We start from the raw sequence: 22,113 nt of genomic DNA, 5'->3' as shown, positions 1-22,113 counted from the left end.
ATCAACAATCTTCTATTTAGAGATTATTTGAGGGACACTCTTTCTTTGAGGCCCACTATGAATTTTATTTCAACGATCAAAACTATATGTTTTTCAAGTCTTCACTCATAGATCATCCTTGCAAAAACTTAGACAAATATATCGAAAACCGTTAAGACATCTAGTTGTGCCCAACAAAATCGATAAACAAGGTGCTTTAAGAAAACACAAAAATAAGAATGGTTTAATTGAGTGGTCCAATGGATTCAGATTCAAGTGATTTTTTTACAAAAATGATCTTTGAATGAATACTTAAAAAATAAATGTTTCCGAACATTGAAATATAATGTGGAGTGAGCCCTACAAGGTTATCCCTCAAATAAGGAACCCCTCAACTGAAGACTCTAAAATACACATATATAAACCATCAAGCAAAGCCCAGAGATTCAATGTTAAAAAATTGATAGCCATCATTTTCTCAAGAGAATGGTCAGCCTTAATCCACTAACTTTGTTTTGAATTCGAATTATGTCGCAAATTGTTATCCCTGAAAAAATCTTGCAACCCATGACCAGTGAAAGAAACAAATTAAAGGAAAGGAATTGTTGAAAAGATTTCAGTTCTTAGAAAATCATGCCTGAAAATTCAAAAGACCACCAGAAGAATCAGGTTTGCGTAGAACAACATCTAAAACAGCACCGGTAGCACTAAGAATCCAAAGTGATCGAGAAGTCCTTTGAGATAATGAAAACATCACACTGACAACATCCTGTAAAAAAAAAAAATTCAACTGTGACAGATAGAATTAAGAACAAAACGATTAAGACTAAGTAAAATCAAAATGACCTTGAGACCTCTCACAGATCTAACATTACCTCACCAGTTTGAACAGTCAGTGCATAATGGTCTAGCTCACCTTCACAAAAAGAAGTTGTAGATATGTTAAAAAAGAAGTGTGTTAATCTATCTGCTTGCATAAATTAAAAGTACTCTTTGGTCTTCTGCCCTTTTAGATTACTCTTCATACTGATCATTAAGGTATCCAAGAATTCTGTTGAGTTTCCTATAGACATATATATATATAACAAACTAAAGGAATGGGATATCTAAAACTTACACAAAATGGGATTTCTTTTGAAGATCATGCAACAAAGTAACTCTATATATATGATAATTATTAAACTTATAAAAGTAACTCAACTAAATAGATATTAAGCCATCATATTTGCATCATCACCAACTATATCATCAATACCATATGTCATTGGTGTTCCCATTTTTCTCTTCACACTAATCTCTTCTTCTTCATTGGAGTCTAAGTTGCTTCCGGACTCGCTTTCAATCTGTGAAGTCTGAGGAGTCTGAGGAAAATAGTCCATGTCTTTAGGGGGCTCGCCTCAATCTGTGGAGTCTGAGGAAAAGAGACCATGTTTGTTTTGCTCTTCGATAAGTTCAATATGTTCTGCAAACAAAGAATCAAAAGGAAAGTTATCAAGATGATAAGGAGATAGGTTGTGTGTGCATATGAACAAATAATAGTTTGAATAATATAGTTTGGTTTGTAAAGACGCCATAAGAGTGTTTAGTTTTTTACTATAATGGAGGAGAACTCTAGTCCCATGTCTAGATGATGGGGCCCGAGATTGTTACCATAACCATACCATATCAAAACTAGCTCCTCTGGGGTTATGCACTGAATTTTCAAGGGAGAATGAATGGGAGGAATTATTTTTTCTTCGCTTAAAACAGAGGAAGAGTTGAAGGAGGAGAAGAGAAAAGGTAAAACATAAGCTGTCACGACCCTCCTTCACTAGCAAGATATTGTTCGCTTTGGGCCTAGACCCTCACATTTTATTCCTAAGCTCAAGCTTATGCTATCTTGCTCAAATGGCGATCTTGCCCTTTCTTGCCTTGCATCCTTCAGGGCTCAAAGGTCTTACAATCCACCTCCCTTAGGGCTCAGCGTTCTTGCTGGCATACTTTCAATCGAGGTCTTGCTCTTATACCATTCTGTTATGATCCAACTTAACTAGCAAGATATTGTCCGCGTTGGGTATGGGCCCTTACGGTTTTGTTCCTGGGCTCAAGGTTATGATATATATGTTGCCCAACATGCCTCTTACTTGGGAGTCAAGTGCCAATACATATATGGCACTTCACCTTTCCCTCCTCGAGCAATGTGGGTAAGTACCTTCCTTTATTTTCCATAGCCTTTTTATACGTGTTGACATGTTAGGTCTTGTCCACTTGGCGATACATAACAACTTTCTTGCCAAGTGGAGATAGCCAGAAATCTAATCCATACTGGGTTCCAACCAACAACTGACACGTGCAACTAGGAGGATCTCCATAAAATTACCAATGCGGCGGCTCCCCCATACCGCCATAATTCCCATATTGTCCTAGGTGAGGTCCAATGAGCATTTGACAAGTGGAGAATAGGGAGTTTGTGTGGCAATTTTAGAGAAAAGTGACTCTGCTACTTTGGGTGTGTTTTGTTTTGGATAAGGACTAATCAACGACACTTGACGAAACTTCCAACTCCTCATGACACATTGCCAAGGGTAAGGTGACCTTATGAGCCCAGACCGAGGCGAGCCAACCATATCGTGTCTCGGGATTCTTAATCAACTCGTGCCTTTGTGAGTGGGAATGCGGATGAAAGTGGTGAAGGTTCGATGTCATAATGTTGAGCTCGAATATGGTTCTCGCTTCCTTGGTGTAGGGGCTTTTTCGTTCTGGCAGTTACAAATGGGCTAGGCTACCGTAAGGAGCAAATGGGTAAAATTACCCCCTCTGTCTAAGTTCAAGAATCAGACCCCAAGAATGCTTCGAAAGGGTAGTGAAGCCTTAGGAAGCACCCTGCTTATCTTCACCAACAAAAACAATAGCTGCTCACAGATAGATTCTTAGCTTGGCATGAGAAGCTTGTGGCATGGAAGCAATGCAGCCATGAGTTTAGCCTTAAAAAAAAAAAAAAGAGGGATGTGAGTTCCTATGAGAAACAGGGTTTTTAAGACAAGGGGGAAGGGATTCTAAAAGGGTTTGTTGAAGAGAGAGAGAGAGAGAGAGAGAGAGAGATGAGGGAATAACAATGGGTGTGTTGAGTAGTTTCCGGCAGCTTGACGAAAGCTTTGTCAAGCTCTGGAACGATTTACCAGAAGAGAAAATAGGATAAGCTGGAGGAATGGGGCTCAAAATTGCAGAGGTTTTAGGGATGAGAGATGAAGCTTGCTCTCTGGATCTGTGTGTGTAGCTAGTGGTGAAATAGTTGGTGTGGTCGTTTGATGGGTAGGAGATGGCCCTTTTTATAGCCGCTGGAAGCTCCTTCTTTCCAAGAAACCCTAATGGTTTCTCTCCAATTTTGCCAAGTTTCCCCTTTCATTTCTCTTCTCTCCCTTTGACTCATCCCATTTTGTGAAATCTTCCTCTGTCCAAACATAGAAAGACAAGATTTTTGGGAGCTCTAAGGCTTTCCCGCAGCTGCTTCAATAATGAACTCCCATTTTTGGCTATCTCCTCACCTTCTTTCCTTCCTTCTTCCATGGCAAGAGCTGGTGGGAGAAAGAAATGGGTAAGGGTGTTGGTTTGAAGGGTGCCTCTTCTCCTAGCAACCTGCGCGCTCTAATACCCCCTGGTTATTTGAGTGTTCTACCTTAATGTTTGTTTTGCCCATGTGCTGGAGCCTCCCAGCAGCTTACATACATGAACATTTTTTGGCTTTTATCGTGGCCCTTGTTTCCAGCTAAGTGTTGGAGGCTACAGATATTTTTCTTGGTTGCTTAGGCCTTTCTAAGGTGATGGGTTAACCTATTAAGGAAATGGGCTAATTTCCTAGAGTATTGGGCTATTTTTCCTAAAGTATTGGGCTATTTTTTCTAGAGTATTAGGTTTTTTTCTCTTCTTTATGCTTACCCACATATTTGGGCTCAAGAAATGGGCTTGAGTTTCAGGGCTCCCAAGCATCCTAAAACTTCCATTTCTCGGCTCATCAATGGGCCTCATGAAAGCTCGTTACCATCCATACCACAACCCACTCAGCAAGCCCCAGGCATTTGCGTGGCTTGGGCCCACTTAGGCTTATAGCATGGCTAGGTGCAAAATAAGGGTTTTCTGCTAGGCATGGCATGTCTGTTGGCGTGCTTGAATTTTATCGCTTTGAAGAGGGATATGACACTTGACGGGATAATTAGCTTGGGCTCGTAGAGCTAGTGCTTATTTCAACTCTTAGAGTGACATATTGCATACTTATTTGGCATGGCACATGGATCATGACTCGTGCAAGCGTTCATGATGAATTTCGAGTGCTCCGAACCGGGTCTTTTCTTAATAAGGTATCGCACTAGGTATGTGACGGCGATAGTAGCAAGGTAGGTGACGGCGACAATAGCAAGGTAGACGGTAGTGGCGGGCTAAGATTATAGGTTAAGTGTATAGTGCAACGGAAATAGGTAGTGTTTAGGGTTAGGGTAGAGACGGATCAAAATACAGCAACATCATCGGCAATGACCATAGCAACGAAAAGCGAAACAAACAAAGGCAACATCAACGGCAAGAATAACTTCAACGGCGATAGTAGAGGCAACGGCAATAGCAACAGAAAACGGGCAAAGCAAGGCAAGGCAAGGCAATGACCACAGCAACGAAAAGCGAAGCAAGCAAAGACAATATCAACAACGACAGTTCTTCCATATCAACTTTAGCTAATTCACGCAGACACACATTCTCTTCACTCTCCCTCTCCCCCTGAAGAGAATGGGTCATCGAAGTCAAGAAATAAGCAACATCTTCATGGGAATACATCAATAAACATATCATTTTCACTCCCCCTCCCCCCTTGATGAGGAGGGGAGAAGAGTACATAAATTTCAAGGAAAACACAAGCACGGGTCACAAGAAAACCTAAGCTCTTATACCATGTCAAACAAAGTATGGCAAATATTCAGATATGCTCATATTTGTTAATATTATTATTCTTCTTCAATATGGCGGTATTTATACAAGTACAAAGATGTGTTAACTCTAAATAAAAGAGGAAATATATCTAAATTACAGTATGAAGTAAATCTCTATTACAATAGGACTAAATAATAATTGGTAAGTAACCAAAATTTTAATGAAATAAGGAACCAAAATCCTAACTAAGTAAGGACTCGCCAACATGTTAGTCGAAAGTATGGGTGGTACTCTTTCCTACCCCGGGGTTCTCCTCCCGGAAAGGTTTTAACGAGACTGTCGTTAACATATTGGTTCTCACTATGTATTGTTTCATAGTTTTTTAATGGAACATCTTTTTTTAATATCTTTTCTTCTAAAAAAAATAAAATAAAATCCTTAATTAAGAGTTGCTTCTTAGGTGGGGAGTAGAGTTAGCTTGCAACATTGGTGGTTTTCCTTCTGAGTAAAGTGGGCGTCGAGCTATCATTGTTAGTTGTAGGAGGGTTTGGGGTTATGAGTTAACTAAGTCACTAGTTGAGAAGGCAACATTGTTGAGAAAAAAAGGGAATTGGTGTGGGGGTGCTTGGGATGTGGGCCAGTTGGCAAGCTGTGATTGGTGTGGAGAACATTAATGTGCTAACGTTAACGAAACGGAAGGGTTGGAAAAGGCTATGCTTTCAGGAATAGAGAAGAACCCCTGAGGGGCTAAGGCAGGAAACTGCTATGATTCAGGGCTGTAAAAGGCCTATGATGCAGCTTAGGCCGATGAGGTACCTAGCCTCACTTTTGTGTTGCAATTTTTTTATGCAAGGCTCGACCAAAATAAAAGTAAAACCAATGAGTGCGAACACATAATAACAATAAATAAAACAACAGTGCTTCAATTATTGGAGAAAATGGGTGATCTTCATTGTCCAAAAGGGTCGCAGTACATGAATCCACCAAGCCTCTCCCCCGGCTTGGACAACAGGAAGAAGTCAGGAAGGTGTGCAAAAGAAAATGGAGATTGCCTATACCAAACATTAAAAGTCGAGTGCCCTAGGTGTAGTACATCTTTTTGTGCTTGGTGTTCCATGGGTGTAATGCATAGGAATGAATTGAATTGGATAACTCACTAGATTTAAAGTATATTGAATTATTTTTCATTTTGAGGGAATTAAAAGGAATAAGTTATAAGATGTTGATATCCTACCATTGTATAAGAGATTAGATGAGATAAATCTTCTTCACGAGTGATTCATCTTATACCTTCAACTTAGAAAACATTTATTCAATTCTTTATTCAACATATCTTAAATCTAATGAGTTATCCAATCGAACTAATTCAAAACACCAAATGATCCCTTAGTTCATTAGAAAACATTATATTACGCATTGTTATTGACATGCATGGATGATTGCATCATTAAAGGAAAAAAAAAAAAAAAAATTGGCTACCTATTGACTGAGAGTAGAAGGAATAACCCATTATTTTCGAAGTTAAGAACCGAACTTCAAAGCAAAGGTTTAATGTTCGGCTACAAAGAGCCAAACGTAGTCGACCCTTGCATCTAAATATATGTTGCGCCTAAAAGCATCTATTAAATAGATGACAAATTGCCATTTGGATATAAAATGACAAGAATTAAAAAACAACAATGTCAAAATTGACATCCCTTAAAGCTTGATGTCAAATGTTGTTTTAATAATTTTCAGCCATGAGCCCCATTATTATTTGCTATCTTTTAAAGTTTAAATAATAATATGGGCCTCATTTACTTTTTAAAATATAGTAAGGTAACGTGAGATATGACATTTCAAGTGAAATTAAAAAAAAGTTCACTTGATATAAAAAAAAGCCAACTGGATCTAACCCAGTAAAAAAGGGCCTTGACTTGCAGACTAGAGGTCTCAAGTTCGAACCCCTATAGCATCATAGTTGTGTGTGTGAGAGAGAAATCATCATCTCCTCTAATTTAAACTATCGCTTGTACTAAAAAAAAAAACGAAAAACAAGTTAAAAATTGTCACCTAAGCCATCACGTCTAAATTTGACATTTTACATATGATCTAACTCAAAAACGATAGCAAAATATTTGTAATTTATAAAAAAATAAAAATCAAAAAATCAAATACTCACCTAAGAATGAACCAATTAAGAAAAATTGTTGTATGCTTAATGTTTTACCGTACGGAGTCGGGATGCACATATCCATTCAGTTCTTGAAGCCAAATATTGTTGCACCTAAAATAAAAAGAAAAAACACCACCCACCTAAGAATACATCTAGAAACCCCAAATACAGTATATAAAAAAAGGTACAATGTTCGGCTACAAGGAACCGAACATCATAGATCNTATTCAATTCCTTGCAGCCAAGCATAGATTGGGCCTAGCACAGAAAGAAAAACCTAAAAAGAAGCAAATCCAAAAGCCCACATAATAATATTTCTTCTATATCTCAAAACAATTTTCTATAGTCGCATTATAAAAAAAAAAAACAAAAAAAAAAAACAATTCTCTATAGTTAATGACTAAATAATAAAGCACCAAAGAAAAACGAAACATGTTATCTAAAATCATAAATAAATTAAAAGTAGTGTTTAATGTTAACATACCTTTTAATCGACGATAAATGAAACAGGCGTATGAACTTTCAGTGTAGGTACTAGTCAAATAGTACAATGGCTTTACGATCTTGAGAGAAAATATAGTGAGGATTTTGAGAATAAAGAATAGATGGAGGAAGAGATATAGGTGAGTTCTTTTTTCTTTCTTTTTTTTCCTTTTTTTTGAAAATATAGTGAGGATTTTGAGAATAAAGAATAGATGGAGGAAGAGATATAGGTGAGTTCTTTTTTCTTTCTTTTTTTTCCTTTTTTTTGGTGCAAAAGATATAGGTGAGTTCTTGGGGACTAGAAGAGTGTTTGGTTCGTGGATATTAGAACTAGTGAACTAAGGGTATTACAGTAATATTGAAGATTATTAAGATAAGATTGATATTGTTTTTCCAAAATTAGCGAAATTGGGAAATGGAGTAGGTGGCGAATAAGCACGTGGGTAGCAGCAGTGGCAGATTCATAATTTGAAAGTAACCCATAATTAATGTAACCCACAAAATCATTAAATTCAACAACTTTCCTAAAATCAAAGTCGTAATTAATTTCAATAAAATCCTCAAATTATATATCATTCCTAAGTTAATCCTAGAATTCTCGATTTCAAATTAAAACTAAAATTAAGATGCATGCACGTATTTGTATTTTAGGAGAACCCCAGGTGAACTTTGGAGACATATGCTGCAAAGAGGTAGAAAATAGGAGAGGAGAGATCAGCTGAGCAGCTAAGAAAAGAAGGCTATAATTTAATTTTTTTTAAAATTAGAAAAACCCAAGTACAGCCGGGCGGCTATATTTTTTTTAAAAAAAGGACCCACCTAGCCCATGTGTCAAAAATTGTATAGCCGCGCGGCTAGACTATTTTTTTCAAGGAACCAAAGTATAGCCGCCCGGCTATACTATTTTTAAAAAAAATTTAAACAAAAAGGAATATAACAAGGCGGATATACTGCTTTTTTTTCTAAAAAGGAACCCACCTAGCACCTAGGTGCCCATGTGTCAAAAATATAATAGTCGCACGGCTATAGTATTTTTTAAAAATAAAAATTAAAAAAAATGGAGTATAGCAGCTCGACTCTACTATTTATTTAAAAAAAATGATTACCCGCTTAGTGCTTAGGCGCCCACATGTCAGAAATGTATAGCTGCACGGCTATACGATTTTTTATACGAAAATTAAAAAACAATATAGCCCCGCGGCTATACGATTTATAAATAAAAAAATAAAAATAAAGGACCCGCTGCAGCCCACTTGTCAAAAACAGTATACCCAGAAGCTATACTATTTTTTTTTTTCAAAAACTGTAGTATCGCCGCACAGCTATACTATTTAAAAAATAATTAAAAACCAGCGTATAGTCGACCGGCTATACTCTTTTAAGGAAAAAAAAAAAAAGACACACCTAGCGATTAGGAGCCCATGAACAGTATAGCCGAGCGACTACACGATTTTTACCCAAAAAAATATATATTTCAACCCGAGTACAGGCTATACGATTTATAAATTTAAAAAAGGGACCGGCCTAGCGACTCTGCTCACATGCCAAAAACAGTAAAGCCGCGCGGCTAGACTATTTTTAAAAAATATTTAAAACATAGTATAGCCGGGCGGCTATACTATTTTGAGAAAAAAAAATTAAATGCGTATAGCCAGGCAGCTAGACTGTTTTTTAAATTAAATAAAACCGAGTATAGCCGCTCGGCTATAATAGTTTTTTTTTTAAAGCCCTACAAGTATAGCCGTGCTACTATATTATTTTTCAAAATAAAAAATAAAAAAACAGAGTATAGCCGAGCGGCTATCTGAACCGATAGCTTGGACGAAGGAAGTTTTGGTGCCAACACAGAACCACCGAGCTGGAATTTTCGGTTTCGGTTTTTAGGGAGAAGAAGGCGAGGCGACGAGCGAGGAGGCTTGGTCTGGATCTCTAGATCGAGATAGAGAAGTTGGTGTAAGATAGATGCAAAAAGGAGAAGAAGAAGAGAAGAGTCAAAAACCGATGGAAGAAAAAAAAAAACAGGTGAGAGCAAGAATTGGAAGAGAGACGGTGCACGGGAAGAAATGTGGTAGGGTTTCAAACCTTAATATACACTAGCCTCTTTGCATGCGCTTCGGTGCCTGCGAGAGGCTTTTTTAAAAAAAAATTAAATTTTATTTTAGAATTAAAAAAGATAATGGACAGTTGTGTTCAATAAAAATATGATCCATTATCTGATTTTTCTTTTAATTTTTTTTTTAATATGAAAATTATGAATTTACCATATTATCCTCATTTAATTAATAATTTCAATCCTTAATGTTTGCATTAACCAATGACATTTTCTAGCATTTTGAATGTTTCACTATTCTCTGCCCTTTACTTTATAAATTTATATATATAGATATATTGAATACAATTGGATGGAAAATTATTAAATACATTCATTGTGCATTAATAACATTAGAAGCATTTTTACCTTAGTGGTTTAGTGCTTAAAACTTGAAGGTTAAGGTAGGGGGCTTTAGCCAATGGTTTCCCACCGCAGTGGTGGTGGATTCCCCCTCCCCATGGCACTTAAGATCGAATCATAGTGGAATTTCTTTCCTCGAATGTAACCAAAAAAAGCATGAGGTTTTAAGTCCACTTTTTTTATTCAACACAAGCAGGCTCTCATCTGTTCCATGTCTCGTGAGAAAGATATGTACAAAAGCCCTAATAATTTTCTTCCAATTTTAAATATTATTTTTTTCCAACAATTTTTTTGTAAAAATATATATAGTACCATGTCTCGTGAAAATAACGAATATAGGTGTGGTGTGGGGGATGGCAATACCCTTGATATATATTACTCAAGAATTGTTTTTGTCGAGTGGCTTTTAGGAGAAGGTAATGTTAGGCTAACCACATTTTTATACCATATTGTATACATAAAGATGGTACACAATGTGGTATAAAAATGTGACCAGCCTAGCATTTTTCATATATCAAATCAATCCTTCAGGTTCGAACTCCCATGACATTCTTATATTCGTGTGAGAAACTCTCATCCTTTTAGTTTAGATTATCACTTGTATTCAAATTAACATTTCAGATCATCGACCACAAAAAAAGACCCTTCAGATCAGAAAGATAAATTGCAGTGATTGCGGTTACAATTTTCAGTTGATCTTCCTTCCAGACTGCTGTGAACTTCACTTTGAAATTAAAGACATGGCCCCTTATGCCACAGCATAAAAAGAAAATAATAATAATAGTCATTTTAGAACCCCATTCCACTTAAATTTCTCTATAAAGAAAAACAAAATTAACAAGCAAAGAATAATGTATTGCAGATCTCACTCTCTTACTCTCTCTGTCCCTATTTTAAATCAAGTGGGTTCGCTACCACTATAAATCAAAGTCTATTTTTTGGGTTCACCAGATGCGGGGCAAAATTTCAAAGGAGGAGCACAGAAGGATGCTGAACTTAATCTCCATCATTCCATTTCATCTAAATGTCCAAATTGTTCTTTCCAGTGAACCGATGCTTCTTCGGGAGTCCGAAAAGTCCAGATGTGAGACTTCGCTTTTTCCCGGGTTTCCAAAATTTCCTGCATTAAGAAAGTCTAGTTTGTTAGTACCTTGAAGAATCATGTATATCACAAGCCAAACTGAATTCAAGCCATATTCCTAAGTGCCACATAGCTGTTAATTTTGTCACAAGTAGTTATTGACAATCACCAAAAAAGAAGCTCTTAGGGAAAGGAAAGGGGAAAAGGAAAAAGAAAAAAGACAACTTATTGAAAACCGAATCATAACATGGCGAGTATTAGCTTTAGGTCAGACTCAGGTGTATTATAAAGCACAAACTGAAAGGATGGCTTTTCCTACATTGCCATCTTATACATGAATCTGCCATCACCACAAGGGGGAAAGAGTGAAATGGATCTACTCTTTCTAGGCACCAACCCAATATAAGAAGCCACAGTTCCTTGCACGCTTGTAAGCACCAATTGAAAGAACATGTGACAAGAATGATCAAAGTCCAATAACAAAACACTTCCAACACTCGAATACATCAGAATTCATAAGGAACAAATAGAAGGGTGGCTCTTCCAATAATTTTTACGTATATGCCAAACATTTAAATAATATGTACAGATATGTAATTATATTAATATTATGTGGGTGTGTGTTAGGAATAAGCCAGTATAGCAACTAATCCCATTTGTCAAGTCTGTTTAGCAACTATATAACCGGTGTGTCAAGAACTTGAGAAAATAGAGGCAAAAAACAGACAAGATGAAACTGAAAGTAAAATTAGACTTTCGATTTCTGAGTTCCATAATGAATTATGACACTACAGAGGCTTAAAATTACAGCTCGTAAACTTGTGTTCTTTATAGTTATAGCAAGCCCACATAAAAATTATCTAACTCACTCAACCGAAACTAACAGATCCATGGAACTAGCTGACGATTTAAAGGCTTTGCATATTCTACATTAACAGCAATCAGCTGAAGCAGCTATTACTGCTATAGAGCAATGTCAAGCTGCTAACTTTATGTGCATCCTCAAACAGATGGAGGAGAGTCGCCATCAGTTTGCTTCAATGTAAAATAAATTAGTAGAGGACATAGGCTTGGTGAAACATATCAACTAGTTGATCCGTGCTCGAAATGTATTTTCCTTCTTATTGGAAAGGAAAGTCAATCAATCAACAGTGCGAACTACGCAGACCAATTACAACAATGAAAGCTAGACTACAAAACAATACAATTCTTCCAAAACCAGGGCCTCAACACTAAACTTGGTATTAAGTATCAAAGAACAGCTTCTTTCAGTCAATGAAGATAGCCAAAGAAGATGCATCCCTAAATTCAGAAGACGCTGAATGACCAAAATCTAACATATAGCACCACCTCCCCTACAACCAAACAGCTTATGCCTTTCAATAAACAGAATTATAACCAGCTTGAATTACCCAATTCACATTTCCTTCCCTAAACAATAGTACTGGAAATGAACACAACACACAAATCCTTCCGTTCTGAACAAACTGAGGGTAAATTTCAATTGGTTTGGTGAGAAAATGAAACAGTGAACTAGAAACCTAGTTGTTGATTTACTCTCTTGGATTGAATGTCTCCTCGTAGCATAACCAACTTTTTCATGAAGCCTATACTAAAGCTATTTCTTCCAAAGAAAATTCGATTTGGATGAATGAAAATTATCTCACGTTGAAGGCTTGGTGCCTTGATATCTTCTCTTTTACTTCCTTCTCTCTTCTCCTCCCTATTATTCTCTATTTCTCAAATTTCTCTAAACTTAAATCAACCATAAAATTTCTTTCTCCAGATCTTTCCGAGTTAAAAAATTTCTATCATCTAGTCCGCCATAATGCCACACCCATCATTTAGACAAATAAATCCTTCGCAATCCAATGTGTATGCTAGAAGTACACATTGTTTAGCTTACATTGTAATTTATGCTAATTGTAATGTTTGATATGAGGACAGCAAGCACATCCAAAAATCCTTGAAAACTACAATCTGGAATGATAAAGAATTCTTGCATGAAAATTTTAGCAGCACTGATCTGCTAGGCAGATGATTGATTAAAAATACTGCAGTGGCATACAAATGAAGCCAGAACTGAATGTGTAAAGATGATTTAGGCAATAAACTGACATCAGTTTCAATAATATACTTCTATTTATGTTCTGCTACTCCATTTTGTAATTTGTTGTGGCAGTAAATGGGATCTTCTATGTAGGATGTCACACCATCAGTCCCAAGTACTTTTCATGTTGGGAGACACCAATTTCTCCACATAGGCCTTAAATTAGGAGAAAAACAATAAAGCAATGTGACTTATTATCCGAAAGAAATATCCAAGCACATTTTGTACAATCATCAAGGAAAAAACAGTATTAAAAACCAAAGAAAGAATTGACAGGTGCAGGGATCTAATCATCAATATGTATTAATTGAAGAGGAATCCATTAACCCGTACAAAGGGTGGAAATATATAACCAAACAAAAAATCAAACCTGCACTTCAGATGACCGTTTTGTCTTCAAACTCAAACAATCAACAAGAGAAGTCCATTTCCCAGAACAGTTATCAAGTACCCCAAGTCTATAATACTGCTGCATCTGATGCACTGGAGCTGCCAGAACATGAGTGTCCATGAGATTAAAAGCAAGAAATAGAAATAAACAGGCAATTAAAAGCAATCACAAAAATAGAATGAGTGAGGTAGGACACATCCAGAAAAAAAAATTAAAAAAAATTGACATTTATAGTGAAACTTTATCGCTGTGTGCAATGATCACGAGCAGCTATCAACAAGATTTAAAGATGAACATAAATAGAAACAACTGAGCATAAAGCAGTCTAACATGAAAAAGAAACAGTCACTGAAAACTACCAAAGAATCATCAAGAAAATTTAATTGCAAAAGAAAACCCACCAATAACTGATTTCAGAAGCTAGTGACTGTCAAGTTTGAAGCTTCTTAAGTGGGCAGTAACCAAAATGAACAAATTACCAAGCTTTTTGTTGTTTTTTTGTTTTTTCGTTTTAGCAACTATTAAATAACATCTTCTCCACAAATTCAATAAAATCCGAGTTTAAATCTACCATGTTGTACATTAGATTCATGAACAATTACCAAAACCCATGTAACTTTTAAATTAAAATTGAATAAAAAGAAACTGGAATCGTACCACATGTAATTGCGAAACTATTGTGTCAACAGAAATGAAATGGGAACAGCTTATGTGATATTTAACAACAGAAAGGAAAAAGAAAGCGAGAGCGAGAGAGAGAAGGCAAAGAGGAAGCTTACAATAGCAAAACCAGAGAGCGTCAAAGCAGGTGGAACACGATAATCTACGCTTTGGAGCTAAAGACCCTTCTTCCACTGAAGACATACTCTCGACTGAACGTTAGGATTAACAGAGTGCGATTGAACTGATCCTCTTCTTTTTCACTGCACAAAGAGAACGACCAGATCACCTATTCATATTGACCAAAAACGAAATCGCCTATTCATGGTTTTTTTTTTTTTTTTTTTTTTTTTAATAATAAACTTTTTGGTGCTTATTCTTCGTTTTTATCCGCAAAACATTTTTTGGGTGTTTTTTCCAAAAATTTTACTTTTAAAAAGACAGGTTTTTTTAGGATCAATAGTTGCCAACAGGGTCACAGTAAGAAAAATGGTCTTGGTTTGTAAACTAGATGTCTCGTGTTTGAACTCCCGTAGCATTAGTTGTGTGTGTGAAAGAAACCCTTTTTCATGTGGTTTAGACTATAACTTGTACTAAAAAAAACAATAATTTTTAAGTTTGCACCCAGTTTGCATTTTGGTCTTTATTCAAAAAATAACTTAAAATGAGGGAATTGAAAATTACATAAAATTCTTAAATTACAAAATTTAGATCTTAAATGATGAAGATTGATACCCAGGTTGGATAAATCATAAGAAAACTTGCTTACATGGACACTAGTCAAATGGATAAATCCACAAAAATAAAAAAATAAAAAAAATGCTAGGCATACCACATTTTATAAACCACTTGATAAACCATCTCTCTAATAGAGGTAGACCCCAGTATATTGGTAAACTCCATCTCTATTAGGGAGATGGTTTATAAGGTCATCTAATAATGTTGACTCCCTAGCATGACCCAAAGAAAAGCTGTGGGTCATGCCAAAGAACTAATCTATACAATAGATTAGATCAAATTTAAAAAAAGGAGTTCAAAGGAAAAAGACTATAAAGGGAGTCATCCCAATAACAGTACAGCGAACATGGGCAAAACCTTTTCCAGTGACATGAGCTAGCCAAAAATCTGAAACGATTTAGAGAGAATTACTCCCAAAAATAACTTTTCTAAAATCTCTATCTACTATCATAGTTGTCTTGAATCTAGTCCAACTACATCAAGACAAACCATGTAGCTAATCAATATGATTCTCCTAAAGAGACTACGAAACCCAACAAAACTCAACCAAGTTTATGGAATTATGAAAGAAAAATAACATAGACAACTCATAGAGTTTATAGACTTTATTGAACAAACTATATCAAAACTAAATAAAATAAAATAACGCTGCAAAAGGAAGCACAATCACCGATAATCTTCCTCTGGGATATGACATAAAGAGCGCCATCTAGTTAGTCCAAGGTCACAGCACACCAATGAGCAATGGATTTACCATGACCAAGTCGCAACATCTCATAGAGCAACCCCTCAAGATGAGGCACAACCAAAGTCAACCCATACATGACATAATATATCTACCAAAGGAAGAATGTATCGACATAGGTCCGGATTATGAAGAAATGTTAAAAAAATATATTATTTAAAAAAAAACATAAAACTCTTTCTAATTAATGGAGAACTTGAAATAATAAGGACAACATTTTTTTCACCATGTTGTGATTTAAGAATGTTAACCACACACATGTCATAATCAAAACATTTCATTTCCTAAATCCCAATTTAAAAATGAACTCAATGAACTCAATGAAAATCAATTAAATTGGGGATCGTTTATTAATTCATATTTATCAAACAAATCGATGATTTTGACAACAATTAAGATTCTCACGATGAACCGTCCAATTATTTGATACATATAAATAACTAAATGACATCAAATTTGATTGATTTTCAACAAATATAATATTTAAATAGTTAATTAAACCTGAATGGTTCCATATACGTGTATGGTGAAAATTCGTTAATCACAACGAGGTGGACAAGACTTAAGTTTTGTTTATTAAATAGTATAATTATTTGTTTATTCTCTGGTATCATATCATGGTTACCCAAACTAATTAGAAATATTGTGAACCAGTTTTATCCTTAATTATAATGCAATCGAGGGACCTAGTTTGTCCTTAATTACAACGCAATTCAATCCATGAAATCACCTAATGTTGGAATCAAAATACTAGTTCTTTTCTCAAACCCCAATTTCATTCATAGTGTGACTATCTTCTCCCTAATTGTTTCATTGGTTTTTTTAATGGATAATTATTAGAGTTTGTATAGAAAAATACACTTTCACTTAGTCCCACATTGGAAGGGAGTTGTTTCCTTTTATGGTTTATAAGCACCAACATTTTAGAAATAATAAATAAGGTACGAGCCTAGTGGAGAAGATAAAGTTGGGCCTCATCATAGTGGATATATATATATATATATATATATATTATATTTAATTGTCAAAAGATGGGGTTCTTGGGCTAATTGTTGGATGAAGAGGTATCAGGCCTTTACATATTGACAATTCGTCCAAACCATAACATATAGAAATTGAAATTGCATAATCATTCTCACACATAAATACTTCCTAAGAGAAAGCATATCATTGTTCGCCAGAAATCAAAGTCATAGTGCTTAGGCTTAGATTTGTGATAGTTTAATCATGGTGGATAGACTCTTATCGAACTACAAGCATAAGGGTATAGGAGAAATATTGTCTAAAGGACACTACAACTTTGTAGGACTCTATCATCTATTCAAGTTTGTATTCTGTAATTCATTCTATTGCTGTATTGATTTGATTATATATATATAGAGTATATATTTTGTATTGTTTTGTTCTATTATTTGGTTATATTATGATTGTTCTCCAACAATAATAATATTTTTTGTCAAATTAACTCTATTCATTAAGAGTGGGAAGCATTAAAAAGGTAGAAATCCCAAACCAAATGCAGCCCATCACTAACATACAAGAATTCTATAGTGATGGCCTTATCTAAGGTCCTTAGATGAGGCCCTATCTCTTAATCATTGTATCAAATTAGTTAGTTTGATCAAATGGTTAAGAGATAGAGCACACCATAGAGCACAAGGCCTAACATAAAGATACAAAACATAATTTTAACCAAGTTAAGGCCCAAATAAACAATAAAAGCCCAAAAACACATTACACAAACAAAACAAAAAACAAAAACAAAAACAAAAACCTAGATCTAGAACACATCAGCAGCCACACCACTTAGCATGCCAATTACACCACCTGACAGGACCTGACCCAATTTCCACTTTGGAATTCGAGCCAAGTTCTGTGCGTGTCCGACACCTGGCGAATGTCGGGCACAAATGACCTTTTTACCCTTCTTACTTCAATTTTTCTTTAAATTTTCCTTAGACTTCTGCCGAAAATTCGGCAGAGTCTCCCCTGTATTTTGACCAACCCCAAAACTTTTCACCTGTCAAACAATCTCAGAAACCCTACCAACAGCCAGACTAAGTTAACAAACAGATTCCAACCTCAGTTCCTTATGTTCAACATGATATCAGAGCATTTTCTAGGGTTTTCAAGGTTGCAAGGATTCTGCACAACTTTACCTTGGCGCGGAAACTATGATTGGCCCGGTGGTAGATCCCGCGTCCTTCTACGGCCTGGGGGCGAAAAACAGGTTGAAAATGTGAGTGGACCAAAGCAACAATAATGTTCTTCAAAACAATTCTCATAAACATAATATCCCCCATGGTATAATAAATTTAGCTAAATAAAACTGAATACTTACTTATTATATCACGCGTAGTCAATTCAAGGCATTCTATATCAGTCATATTCAAACTTGAAAGTTTCATACAAACCACTGAATTCAAAGCTTTCATAAAAGTACTGAAATCCAACGCGTATAAAAACTCTGTACTCAGATCTTTCATAACTGAACAAATATAAAGGGATCTATATCTGAAAAATCAGAAAAACTGATTTATAATAGCTGAAAATCAACATTTAATAAAGAAACTCATAATCCTTTGAAAATACCACCAGTATGTACCCCTGTCATTTCCGTCAATTCCCTGGCAGGTCTCGGGCGTCCCACAGACTTACCCGAGCCGCAAACTGGCGAAATCAGGGGACTATGATCAGCCTGTCCCGCCGGCAGATTCCTTGATGACACCAAGTCAACTCGAGTCGCTCTGGCAGGATGCAGGGGACCGTAGTCAGCCTGATCCGCAATCCTGGCAGGTCTCGAGGACACAGAGTCAGCCGAGCCGCAATCCCCGGGTGTCAAAGGGACAACAAGTCCGCCCCGCTGAAAGAAATCCGCACTTCACGGCGTCCTGAAAGGCCCCACGAACTCGTGAGGCAAGTCAAGTGCACTGACTGAACTATAATCAGACTGGATGTCCGGAGACATCGGTCCGACTCTGGGTAATCACCATAAAGAAAAACGGGTACGAGGTGGTTTTAAAATAAAGTCCTTGTAAAAAGAAATATCTGAATAATAACTGTAAAACTCAAGTCGTGCTGCGGTCTTAACTGATTCAAAACTCAAACTCTGTTTTTGTAACTGGTAAATAAGCAGCACCGACTTATAGAATTATTACTGTACTGCTCATATTCAAAATCATATTAAAACTTACTCAAAGACTGAATGAAGAAACTTACTCAAATAAACTCAAATATAAAACTCATTTATATAAAATCATTTATAAAATCTATTTTATATAAAAGCACTTCAATTCATATAAAAGCACATCAAGTCATTCATGAAATCTGATTTATGAAAGAAGGTCCACTCACGGATGGTCCAAGCTAATTTGACCCTTTGAAGCTTCCTCATGCTGATCGGCTGGACCTCTGATGCCTTACTTGATCGATTTGGTGGAGAAACGAAGGAGAATTTCGAGCTGGAAGTTCGGGTGGCTTTGCAGGAACCTCCGTCGGAAAACATGGTTTTCCGGCCAACTCAGGGCGGCCCCGGGGTTGAGATCGGTCAGGTTGTGACGGCGACACGAAGGTGGACCTGTAGGTACCAACGGCGGAGATCGGCTCGGCCTGTGGTGGCCGGGCTGTCCCTTGGAAGGCGAAGGGTCGCACGACCCCATATCGCGCGAAGGAGAGAGAGGGAGGAGAGAGAAAGTGACGGGGAGAAGAGAGAGAGGGGGTATAAAATCTGACTTTTGGCCAAATTACCATTTTGCCCTTCGCAGTTTTTAGACCATAACTTCTTCGTTACAGCTCCAATTCGGGTCTACTCCGTGTCTACGAACTCCTTTCGCCGCGCTCTACGCAATGGCGTAAGCGAAATTCCCAAATTCTTTCTCGATCAAAAAGTCAAATTTTCCCCATTAAAATATGCGAGGGCAATTTGGTCATTTTGCTAAAAGATATTTTCCTTACCTTTCTAGATATTTCTTTCTTTTTTTGATATTTTGTTTTGGGTTCTTACACCACCACCATAGCAGATCCACCACCAACACCAAGAAGGAGTAATTAGTACCAAAAATTCAAACGGAAGATAGGGGTGAGCAAGCCACCAGCGCGAAAGCACTCCCATAATCTAAGAATCAAGTGCAATATGCACTGTAGTCACATCTTCATACCACCACACGGCACCGAGGAAGAACAATAAGAGTGGCGAGACCCAACCGCTGCCCATGGGTGGACGACATCAAAATAGAGGGGATATGAGGGGAGTGTAAATGTGAGAAGTACAGAATGAAAAGCGAAGATGGGTGGGGAATAAAGGAAAGTGAGAAAGGGAAGATTTAGGGTTTCAATGGTTGGGCACATAGTAGGGAATAAAAGAGAAAATGTAAAGAAAAAGAAAATATGAGGCAAGAAGCCTCAAATATGAGACAAAGCTCAGGGAAAAAGCACCCATTTCAGGTGGGGAAAAGCCAACGACTCTCAAATTGAGACAGTTATCTGTGAAAAAACTTATTGCCAGAAATCATGAAAGTCGTATAAGAATTACATTTAAAGAAAATAAAGGTTGCATTCAAATATGTTTTTATCGTCCCAACTGGTTTATATGGGAATGATTATTGACACTTCAAAAAAATAATCTTTCACGCATCTATTATAAAATCATAAGGGAGAAAGTGCACTTTTAAGGATGTACGATGACTTTTTAGAGTGCTAGTTTCCTAGATTAATTGTTAAATAAAATAATATGTCAGAGTGTTTAGCAAGAGAAAAATAAAATTCATGTCTCTAATTTGTAATTAAATTTAGGAAGATTTTAGAAGAACAATGATGTTTTAGAAGAAAAATGATTTAACACCATCATATTTAAAAGAAATTAGATAAAGATAAATTGAACTTAAACTTAGATTGTGTGTCCTGTGACTCCTCTCCCAACCCCAACCCTCCATTCCAAAATTTTAATTACCAATTTCGTTTGAAATATTTAATTTATTTTGGTACAATTTTCTCTTATTTATTTGAAACCTTGAAGAATTTGGCGGGGAGTTTTATTAGAGGGAAATTGTTCCCGCCATTTTGCTCATAACTAGTGAGTCATGTTCCTCTGCTGTGAATGGGAATGGGAGAACAACAAAATTTGCGACATTAAACACGGGGGACTTTAATACGGTCTGGGATCGGATTAATCTCTGAGTTAACTCATTCCAACTCTGAGTCAACTCTATGTCTCGCTTATACAAACTTTTGGGTTTTCTTTTCCACTTTTTAATATTAGTTATGGAGGGCTCGATTTACTGCAAATGTAAGCTTTTCACTATCGTACAATTGGTTTGATCAGCTGACAAATGGAAATATCAACCGAAACCAAATCATGGGTTTGCCTAGTGGGTGGTGGGGCCTATATAAAAAGCAAATTTTTGGTTTTTAAAGAGATAAATTTTTGACTTTCTCCTCAAACATCTATTCTTGTAATTTTAAGAAGTGGGTTCACATAATTGTTTAGTCATGTTTTTTCCCCCTTTTTTCAAAATTTTTTTAGTTAAGAAACAAACATTTCAAAAAAATCTTCGAGGAATCTTTACATCATATAAATCATAACGTAACTCCATTGTAAAATATCAATTGAAAAATTTTCAAATTAACACATATAGGTGAAGAAATATGACCGTATTTGGCCATAATATATGCTACTTGATTAGATTCCCAATAAACATGTTGTATCGAAACTTGATTAAAGCCCTTTCTATAACTTTTTTCTACCTTTCTATAACTTTTTTCTATTCTATGTTTTTTCTCACTATATTTTGTTATGATCCAAGTTTAATAAATTTAAATATTGGAAATGGATCATAAACTAGGAGAAATGGTCTTATGTTTATGGTTGCTATGAAAATGGACATGTGGGAAGAATGATAACTATTATGTGACCTACTATATCTCAAAATTTTCTTAGTTCAACAAATTTCATATGAAATTAGTTTGTAATTGTATCGTTGTATTCATGATGATCTAACTGTTAAAGTACAAGTCGTTAGATTAAAGCTCTTAATTTTAATCTTCATTACAATAAATCAATACCCGTTTCAGTATATAATCATAGACTTAAGTACAAATTATTGAGTTAAATTCTTTTTGAAATGTTAATCATAGATTAGCTAAGGATTAAATGTCAATATTTATCATATGTATTATTTTAGTACTACCTCTAATGAATAAAGAATAACAAAATAAAAATCTGGCTATTATCACAGTTTGCCCAATAAGGGCAAAAATCAGAGCTTACAATTATTTATAAGGCGGCCCCGCAGCCGCATCATAGTGTATCATAGAGCCGCAACGAAAAATCTCATGTTACAAATATTTTTTTGCTACGAAAATAATATAAATCATCCGAGTCAATTCCAACTCGTCCAAGTGCAGACTGATGACTCGAAAACCGAG

The 22,113-nt window shown here is 36.0% G+C and overlaps 2 protein-coding genes across 2 annotated transcripts in view; both read right to left on the bottom strand.

Moving 5' to 3' along the window:
- LOC117630221 (AT-hook motif nuclear-localized protein 1-like) overlaps positions 1–1,358 on the bottom strand; it is a 2,838-nt gene extending 1,480 nt beyond the window's left edge. Inside the window, exons 1-3 of the mRNA XM_034362968.1 lie at positions 1,217–1,358; positions 855–895; positions 617–748 (exon numbers count right to left, since the gene is read on the bottom strand). Of these exons, the coding sequence (XP_034218859.1) occupies positions 617–748; positions 855–895; positions 1,217–1,358 (315 nt within the window). The remainder of the gene's footprint in view (positions 1–616; positions 749–854; positions 896–1,216) is intronic.
- A 9,252-nt stretch (positions 1,359–10,610) lies between these two features.
- LOC117631508 (uncharacterized protein C227.17c) lies at positions 10,611–14,532 on the bottom strand. Its single transcript, XM_034364714.1, has 3 exons — positions 14,327–14,532; positions 13,527–13,645; positions 10,611–11,085 (listed from the first exon to the last, which is right to left on the bottom strand). The coding sequence occupies exons 1-3, from the start codon at positions 14,409–14,411 to the stop codon at positions 10,972–10,974; spliced, it is 318 nt and encodes a 105-aa protein (XP_034220605.1). The 5' UTR covers positions 14,412–14,532; the 3' UTR covers positions 10,611–10,971.
- Between the last annotated feature and the right edge of the window lie 7,581 nt (positions 14,533–22,113).

Source organism: Prunus dulcis, chromosome 6, assembly GCF_902201215.1.
Source record: "Prunus dulcis chromosome 6, ALMONDv2, whole genome shotgun sequence".
Classification (NCBI taxonomy): Eukaryota; Viridiplantae; Streptophyta; class Magnoliopsida; order Rosales; family Rosaceae; genus Prunus; species Prunus dulcis.
Note: the sequence above shows the minus strand (reverse complement) of the source record. Positions and strands in the feature narration are given on the sequence as shown.

Coding starts and splice junctions, on each gene's coding strand:
- LOC117631508 (XM_034364714.1), bottom strand. CDS start 14,411: ATGTCTTCAGTGGAAGAAGGGTCTTTAGCTCCAAAGCGTAGATTATCG. Junction 13,646..14,326: donor CGCTCTCTGGTTTTGCTATT/GTAAGCTTCCTC, acceptor ATGTTCTGGCAG/CTCCAGTGCATCAGATGCAG. Junction 11,086..13,526: donor AACGGTCATCTGAAGTGCAG/GTTTGATTTTTT, acceptor TTCTTAATGCAG/GAAATTTTGGAAACCCGGGA.